Raw genomic sequence first — 9,492 nt, forward strand, 5'->3', positions numbered from 1 at the left:
CCAGCAAGCGGGACTGGCCTAGGGGATTTTATAGGGGTTTTAATTACTTTTAAATTTGACATTCTCAAATATTTCATTTTAATCAAATTTTAACTAGGTGTAATATGTTAGCTTTTTATCATTTGTCAGCCGCCCTGAGTCCGAAAGGAGAAGGGCGGGATATAAATACAATTAATAAATAAATAAATAAATAAACTGATTTACTGGGCTTTTCCTCATCAGAAATCTTTAGACACACAGGGTAGCCGTCTGATAAGTTGTAGCATTGAATTTCTTGTCGTGACCAAGAAATTGAACTAAATCAGGGATGAGGAATCTTTGACTCTCCAGATATTACAGACAACTCTCAGAATCCCACATTATTGGCAGGATTGCTGGTAGGGATATTTAGGTAGCATTTGATGGGGTACAGACCCTTGATCCACGGTGAGTCAATTGGATTTGCCTGCAATGTCACTGTTGTTATTACTTTAATTTTTATACTAATAGCCCTAGGTTTATGCATGGCATTTAACAAAGGACAAGCCCTTGTCCTAAATTTGCAGTATAAACAGTGACATAGGGAAGTAATTTTAAAACAAAGAAAAAATGACTAAATTCATGGAGATTCGCAGTCTCTGCATTTGAAAGATACCCAGTTGGGGAAGGCTGCACTGAGCCGTGGTTCATTTAAGTATGGTTTGTTAACACAGTTGGCGAGATGTGTCCCACATGCCAAGTGATTAATCATGGTTTAAAACTACTGTTGACAGAGTTAACACAACCTGACCTAAATTCAAAGTATTTTATGACTTAATAAAATACGGGATCTGTATCCTGCATACTTTGGCTTGGCGGGGTTGAAGATTGAGTTAAACTCTAGGATTGATGAGATTTTAAAGAATGGACTTTATATAATTATTTTTTAAGAGGTACCAAATTTGTGATTCAGGTGCTTAGAAAAAGTAGTGTATGCGTTCAAGCCAAGAAACATCCACAGCAAAAGAATGCAAAGCAAATTTTTAAAAAGCAAGAACTGGAGCAGTAAAATAAAAAAAAAACACCCAGTAAAACAAAGACATACACTGACATAAAATTACTTTAGTTTGATGCTCAAACTAAGACTCTCTGATGAGAGTCGAAGTCACAAGTGAATTATAAAACAGAGAACATTATTTCCCATATTGCAACATTTGCTCTGGGATGAAGGGGAATAATGTGGCAGAGGCGTTATTGATGCTTGGATTCTGGTATTTAGAGGTCAAGGCCAATAGGAATAGCAGTTGTGGAAAAGCTCCAGTTTCTGAATTGTTTTCTAATCTACATGGAATTCTACATAAAATAGAATACAGCAGGATCCGTTTTGTGGGTTAAACTAAAAAAAGAGGAAAAAATAGAAGACCAAACTCTTGGGAGGAATATGAAATCAATGTTCCCTTATTCTTCTAATCTCATAGGAGCAATCAGATTTTAGAATAGCTCAAGAACAGAATTTTTTTTTTTAAAGGACAGATTTGTAGTATTTAGGACAATGTTAATCAGATCATTCTTTGGGGTTTGCAGACTTGGCCATGAGCCAATACAAGAAGAGGACAACAGACCTTTAACTCACGAGGAGCTCAGAGAAAAAGTAATAAAGGAGGTGAGTTCAAGAGACAGAGCAAGCTAAGTTGGTGTTGAGATGAAAATTAACACACTGGGATGCTTTAAAACTTGTGTATTAGAAAAAACTGCACTATTTTATGCAGTATGCATGTATGTGCAAAAAGGAACTTGTTCACGAAAGTCAGGGGATGATTTCCTCCAGTTGGCCACATTTTGCTTTCTATAGTGGTTCCGACCCCTGTTGTAGAAACATTTTCCTACAAATGCAGTTTTGGGAATTGGTGCCTCAGTTCTTGAAAGTAGGTCATACGTTCTGTCTCAGTTCCTTTCTTTGTATTTGTTGATTAACCTCAACTGTCCAAACTCCTCAGCCATCACGTAATCCTTCCAACAATAAATCCATACTTCTGCTGGCCCCAGGGAGGCTGGTTTCAGAAAAGAGAGGGTGGGCGCTGGGGAGCCTTTGCACTTGAAAGTGTCCTCTGGAACATTGCAGAGCATAAGTGGCTGCAGCAACTCTCCTGCCGAAGCAGCTTTGAGCAGCCACCGGTCGCCTCCTCTCCCACCTTCTCAGCAGAGATGTGAATCTTGGCAATAGTGTTGGGACTACCGAATCTGGGCTGCAAACACCTGGAAGGCAGCAGTTAGCTTTCTCTGTGTTGTTATCTAATAGTTGTCTAGAACAGGGCTTTTCAACCAGTGGTACGGGTACCACCTGTGGTACATTGGCACCTGGCAGGTGGTACGCGACCATCCTATAAAAGTAGCGGAGGAGGGGAATGGGCTGAACCGGTGGCAGCACCGCACAAGTCTGAGCGAGAGATGGCTGGAGCTGCAGGGCTGTCAGGGCTCAGCGGAAGCGCCAGGATCAGTGCCGCGTTCCAGCTGATCAGCATTTCTTCAGGGCTGTCAGGGCTCAGTGGAAGCACCAGGATCAGCGCCAGGCTCCAGCTGGAGCTCGGCGCTGATCCTGGCGCTTCTGCTAAGCCCAGAAGAAGCGCCGATCAGCTGGAATGTTGCAGCATCTCCAGGGTCTTATGATTTACATTCAGATGCTTGGCAACTGATTCATATTTATGATGGTCACAGTGTCCCAGGGTCATGTGAAGTGACCAAAACCTGCTGCAACCACCTAGCAGACGGGGGGAATAAAAACCAAACACCCCCCACCCCACCCCCACTGCCAATCCTCAACAGAAATGCTCACAACAATGAAAACCTCGGACAGGAGGAAGAGCATCGCCAGGTGGGCAGGCAGGTGTCTTGCTCGGCTGTGACTTTTTTCAGTGCCATTGTAACTTCGAACAGTCACTAAGCAAACTTGTAAGTCGAGGACTACCTGTACTTTATCACTTTGTTCCTTTTGGGGGGGGGGTCATCAAGTTTTTGACACCTTGCTAGGCGGCTGGTGGTACTCGGATGTTGCCATATCCTAAAAGTGGTACAATGGGTGAAAAGGTTGAAAAGCCCTGGTCTAGAATTATTTATTTTTTTTGCAGCTTGGATCTTGTACCCCTAAGTCAGCGGTCTTTCACACTAGTCCAAAATAGATGAAAATCACCTTTCCTCAACCAATACAAATATGTTTTTTACTTGAACCATAATAGAATGGATTTCTCTCTCCTCCAGATCCAAAGCAAGGCAGCGGCACTTTCTCTAAAGAAAAGCACGTAATGCGCAGTTCAGTGACTGTATCCTGGGACTAGCACAGACAAGAAATAACCTCAGGCCTCCAGACGTGAATAGGAATCTAACTGCAGCCTGGGCTGTGCCAACCAAAGAAGAAAACTTGAGGCAGGTTTGCATTCCAAGTATGGTTCCTGAAGCATTTTTCTTTACACCGTTGCCCTCTGCCGCATCCTTTCTCATGTCTGGAAAAGGTTGATGTGGCCGAGTGTAGCCTTCATCCTGCGGGATCCTTCACTCTGCTGTCGAGCATGGAAAACCTTCCTCCTCCTGGTGAATTGTTCCTTTTCTGGGCTGCTCATGTGATCAGGACAGATGTATTGTGTCAGTGGTACATAATTCATAGCTGTCATACCATCCAAACCTGTTTGCCTCTGTGCTGCTTGCTTGTTTATACAGTATGCCTTTAATTTGACTCCACATTCTCGTGCAGAGAGAGAACGCAATTGCAACATTTTGGCCTATATAGCAGTGGTATTTTACTTTGCCACCATTCCGGTGAAGGAAGCAAGAATTTCCAGCTTCTAAAATAAGATCCTTTTTGGAAACAAGTGACCAAATTTGCTCTATTCCCCCAGCAGCATTTTGTATCAACAACAGTTCCTTCTACCGTTAGTCTCCTTAGCTGTCAGAGTATTTGAGGCCCACAAGGGGTATATTGTGTCTTTTGATGTATCTGAGCAGGAATTGGGTTTATTTAAAGCACTTAGCCACATCTTGAACGGGTGTTTCTTTTTTTAAAAAACAAAACAAAACCTAGCATGTTCCTCAGAGTGTGGTTTTCACCACATGACCATCTAATAATATGAGGCTGTATCAGTCCCACACAAAGTTCCCATTTACAACTGCCAGTTAGAGCTCCGTAAGTGGCATATGCAAAAGTTTTTTCCCCAAAAGTAAATTGAAAAATACATAAAAACTGCAGTAATCGAGGTGTGTGTCAAAGGAGAACTTTCTTCCCAATAGTTATTTTTTTCATTCTCTTTAAGCCCCCTTTTTGGAAGAAATATTTTTTTTTAAAAAAAGATCCCCCATTATTTCAGCAAAGCTAAAACCACTTAAGCTGTTCCCCCAACTCCCAAATGATTTTCCCCTACAGGCCTCTATTCCAGGCCTCTTGGCAGAGTCCCAGAAAAGTATCTTAGGTAAGCGGTTCCTCTCTCAAAGATGATCATCATGAAAAAAAAAATCTGATAGTTTCACTGAAGGAAGATAGGTGCTTTCAATTCTGCCATTCCTGTGGGTGTGGAATGCAGGGGTGATATGTGTGTATATCTGTGTTTGGGATGGGTGGAGAAGTGGAGACTGGTCCCAGATGGGCTGACACATGCACAGTCTTGTGGCAAGTGAAAAAGACTATCGTGGTTTTTTTGATGATCAGTGTAAATCGAAAGTGGATGATTAAAAGGTTTAATTGACAACACTGGTTTGTTTTTGATGGTTTTGTTGGAGCATTTGCTGGTCTTTGGGGAGGTAATTTCCCTGCTCATCCAAATTAGGAGCGACTGATCACTGATACTAACCCCTGCAACTAATTTGCAATGAAGAACCAAAGTTTAAGCATCCCCTATGGAAAAATGTTAATTTGAAGAATAGCTCTGCCACAGCACTGAGTTTGGGTTCATATAATGTGCTAGGTCTTTAGCCCTGATTAACAAAACACAATTGTGGTGTTCACATAATACACTGTGACCCAACAAGAAAACTATCTTAACAGTGTAATGATCTAGCTTCTCACAATACACTAAAGCAATGATTGATTTGTCATAATACAACCACAAATTACCTAATGCCATTTAGCCTAATCTGGCATGTTGTATGAACACATGAGCATGTTCACATAATATTGGCATAGTTAAGCATTAACAGTGGTAAACCCAGGGGATATAAATGTAAACAAGCAAGCAAAGGATTAAATAATATGCACTAAATTATGCAACTGACATTATTTATATACACACAAACCCTATGCATCTAACAATGTTCTCAACCTGTAGTATCTGAAGTCCCATTGTTGGGAAAATAGGGTCAGCCACAAAGCTCATTTTATCCCAAGAGGTAATACATGCCTAGAGTATTATGCTATTTAACTTTTTAAGGATATACAAAACCATAATAATATTACCAACAATAATTTTCATTGCTATAACTAAAGCACTGAGAGTTGATTGTGGCTGTTAATCCAAACAATTTGGTCTTCCATTCAATTCTATCTGATTCTTGGAGATTGCTATAGTCAAAATATTTCGCTAACCAAACCTGTGAACTTGACTTTCACTCCAAAACCCAACACGTCTCATGACTCAGTTTCATTTGCTCAACTGACTCTTCTGAAAAGGGTCAACTTTGCTTCTCTTATGGAGGCCTTCCCAGTTTGGAGGAGGCGCCATGTCTCATCTGGTGAGTTTGGCATATCACTGCTTGAAAAATGCAACATTCTTAGAAAACTAGCAAAGCAAGATTGGATGTAATTTGCTTCTGTTTCTGACTGGTTCATATCTGCGCAACTTGGAGAGGACTCCTTCATATTTCTTGGTTATTTTAAACCAAATCTATAGATGTAGGCCAATAGTGTTGGAAAGGAACTATTTCTTGAAGAAGAAAGAGTTTGTTTTGTAACTATTTGGATGTCTGGACAGGGGCAGGGTTGTGTTAAAAAAAATTATGATCCTTATCTGATGGCATGATTGTGGCCACTATCTTGAATTTTTTGACACATAACCTTCCTTGTGCATCTGGTGTTTTTTCCCCAGAGGACTAACTGCTCTTTTTGTCCTGTTTGGAAGCCACACTAGATTAAGATTAAGACAAACTGGCCTCTTCATGAAATAAGTGGGCAACGGTATCCAGTTCAACTTACATACACGTGAAAAAGTCAGCATCCTGATCTAAAGCTGGCTGGAGTAATGCACTGGGTGAGAGTTAATCAGCACCTTAATCCACAAAAGGCACAGATTCTGTTCGGGAGTGTGTTTAATTTGTCAATTGGTTTTCATCCTATTCTAAGGGTCACAATCTTCAAAAGCAGCGTTGCTCAGTTTTATAATAATAATAATAATAATTTAATTTATATACCGCCCTTCTCCCGCAGGACTCAGGGCGGTGCACAGCATATTAAAAACAAGTACAGATACAAAATACAAAAAATATAAACCCCTATAAAACCAAATTAAAAACCAAATATTAGAAGCTGTATTTCCAATTAAAATTATTCTTAAAATCATCCCTAAGTAAAATCCTGCAAAGTCTTCTCCAGGTATCTGTTCCTTGCAAGACAAAAGTAGGTGACTGCTGAGATAGAGCCCATTTATGCAGCACCAACTCCAAATAGTTTTGCCTGGCATCCATATTATGGTCTGTTAAGTTTCACGCAAAGACGTTTTTTAATTTTCCCATCATTTTAAGAACCATTCTGGCTTTTCCAACTTAACTGTTTTATTGCGCCTGTACTGTGATTTTATGCTGTAATTACAACATAAAATAACTGCAGCTGATCCCGGTTTTTATTTTACAAGTAGTGCTCTTCTCCATGCAGATGTTATTGTTTTGATTGTTTTTATAGTTGTGCTTTTCTACAGTTTTTATATACTGCCCACAAAGCTCCCACTATCAGGCTGCATAAACGAACAATAAACAAGAGTTATAATTGCAGATTGCTGTATGGTTAAAAAGAAATGTCTAAACCGCAATCTGATTCATAGTGTGCATTTGTGCAACATGACAAATGCATTATGATTTAGAGCGCCATATCTTGTTGGCAAAGTTCATCCACCACACCAAGCCATGATACTCACATAATGTCTGAGTTCACCTAACTAGCTTAATCCAGCCCATTTCAGTTTTACTGCCAGTCTAAATACAAAGCAATGTCTCCCAGCGCCAATGACTCATTTTTATTAAGAGCAATTTTGACCAATTGTGGAAAGAGGTCAAGCCTTCTTGTAGGACTGTTTATTAGCCACAAGGTGTCAGCCGTATTCTTACTTTTTGGAAAAAGTAAGCTGTGGAGTTAGAATGACAAAATGCACAATTGGGAGGAGAACATTGTGGTCGATTAGAACAAGGAAATCAAGGCAGTGGTTTAGAAAGCCAGGAAAACTATAGTTGAGTAAAATTCCTAGGTTCTCAGACCAGTCTCCATTAAACAGAAGCAAGAACTTCTTCTGCCAGATTTGGATCAAAATATACTAGACCAAGGGACTTCAACTCCCAGAATACCTTGTTTCAGACATGTCCTTTTGATGTTGCCATCTTCATGTTCCCATACCAGGAGCAAGACATCTTTGATATTTTTAGCTGTATTGATGTTAAAGTCGTATTTTCTCCTGATTTCTCTTCCATATGAGAGCAGCTTCAGATCATATAGAATTGGTTAGCCTGTCCTCCATTTGCATACTGCATAGGTTTCAAACAGGCACAACAGAGGCTGGGCAGAGACCATCAGTGTGAATATATATCAGGTGGGTTAGTATTCTACTGATCCAAGGGGTGATACGCATCCTTGAGCTTCTACTAAGACAGCAGGTTGGACAAGAAAACCTCTAAGGCCCTTTCCAGGTCTGTTATTCTGAATTCTGAACACAGTTAATAAAGGGTTTCCCAACCTTGGCAACTTTAAAATGCATGGACTTCATCTCCCAGAATTCCCCAGCTTGCATGGCTGGCTGTGGAATCCTGTGAATTGAAGTCCATGCATTTTAAAGTTGCCAAGGTTGGGGAAACCCTGTACTATAGGAGAAACAAAAATGTAAACAAATCCACTGCTCCCAAATTTGGACGCTTTGTATGGTACTCGGGTGTTACAGGGAGGGTCAGAAAAGTCAAGATGGCATCCACAACCACACAATTATAGCCTGACCCTTTTCTGCTGTTGCATATACAATGACCACAAGGAGGAAATCTGGCTTCAATTGTGCAGTTTGGCAGTCCTTCTCACTATTTTTAACTCCCTCTGGGAACATTCCTGTTAGTACTGCAACCAGCAGCTAGAAATAGACCTGCCCTCCCCGAATTAGTTTAACCCCTCTTTAAAAGCATATGCTCCTGTGGAAGGAAGTTCCCCAAGTTACTTCAATACAATCTCAACTTATGACCGCGATTGGGACCAGTATTTATCTTCTAAGCAAGGCGGTTGTTAAGTAAGTCATGCCCAATTCCACAACCTTTTTTGCCATGTTTAAGTGCAGGGGTCTTCAAACTTGGCCCTTTTATGACTTGTGGATGGCTGAGGAATTCTGGGAGTTGAAGTCCACAAGTCATAAAAGGGCCAAGTTTGAAGACCCCTATTTAAGTGAATCACTACAGTTATTAAATGACTCACCTGATGATTAATCAAATCCAGCTTCCCCCCACTGACTTACCTTGTCAGAAGCCCTCTGGGCAACTCACGAAGGGTGATCACATGACCCCAAGATTTTGCAGCCATCATAAATACATGCCAGTTGCCAATTGCCCGAATTTGATCATGTGACCATGGGCTTGCTGCAGCAGCCATAAATGTGAGAACCCTTTGAAAGTCACTTTTCTCAATTTTGAACGGTCACTAAATGAATGGTTGTTAACTCGAGGACTACCTGTAAGTCTTTTTGTTGTTGTTGTTCATTCCAAATTGCTGCCTGCTAATGCCACCGGGTAAGCAAACGTCTCGTTATTTTTTTTTTAGTACAGGTAAATAAAAGTTCTGTGTATTTATAGCTTCATTAACTTCAACAATGCCTTCTTTCACCTTAAATCAAAAGCTCTTTTTACCCTTTTTTTCCTTTGCTCCATCCTTCTCCCTTTGATCATTTTGGCTGATATTTACAGCACTTTCCCCAGTTTTGGTCTTTATAACAAATGACTTGCTCTTTTTGTCTCTGTGCTGTTTTCCTTGCTGAGAAACAGAGAAAGACTAAGGTTAGAGAGAAACCATGGTGAGATTTCTCCAGCATGCCCAGTTACAGGCTGGGTCAATTATAGTCAAAGCATCTTCCCTGGAAAGTCCTCCTTTCTAAAGAACAGAGGGGCTATTCACAATCATTGTCTCTTCTCCTTTTTGGTTTCTTTTGAAAGGAATACAAAATGTGATGTAAGCAGACAAACAAGAAAAGGTCTTTTAAAAGCTGTAGCAGAATGAAGTTCAGAGCCAGGGTAATTCAGATTCAGAATAACAGAACAACAGAGATGGAAGGGACCTTGGAGGTCTTCTAGTCCAACCCCCTGCTCAAGCAGGAGACCCTATAC

At 40.6% G+C, this 9,492-nt stretch overlaps 1 protein-coding gene across 1 annotated transcript in view; it reads left to right on the top strand.

The window, feature by feature from the left end:
* Nucleotides 1-4,685, top strand: part of CCDC114 (coiled-coil domain containing 114) — a 32,045-nt gene extending 27,360 nt beyond the window's left edge. The window contains exons 15-16 of the mRNA XM_015810247.1: nt 1,543-1,621; nt 3,214-4,685. Coding sequence (XP_015665733.1) covers nt 1,543-1,621; nt 3,214-3,258 — 124 coding nt within the window. The 3' untranslated portion in view covers nt 3,259-4,685. The remainder of the gene's footprint in view (nt 1-1,542; nt 1,622-3,213) is intronic.
* Nucleotides 4,686-9,492: the final 4,807 nt, after the last annotated feature.

Source organism: Protobothrops mucrosquamatus, unplaced genomic scaffold, assembly GCF_001527695.2.
Source record: "Protobothrops mucrosquamatus isolate PMUCROS unplaced genomic scaffold, P.Mucros_1.0 scaffold8, whole genome shotgun sequence".
Classification (NCBI taxonomy): Eukaryota; Metazoa; Chordata; class Lepidosauria; order Squamata; family Viperidae; genus Protobothrops; species Protobothrops mucrosquamatus.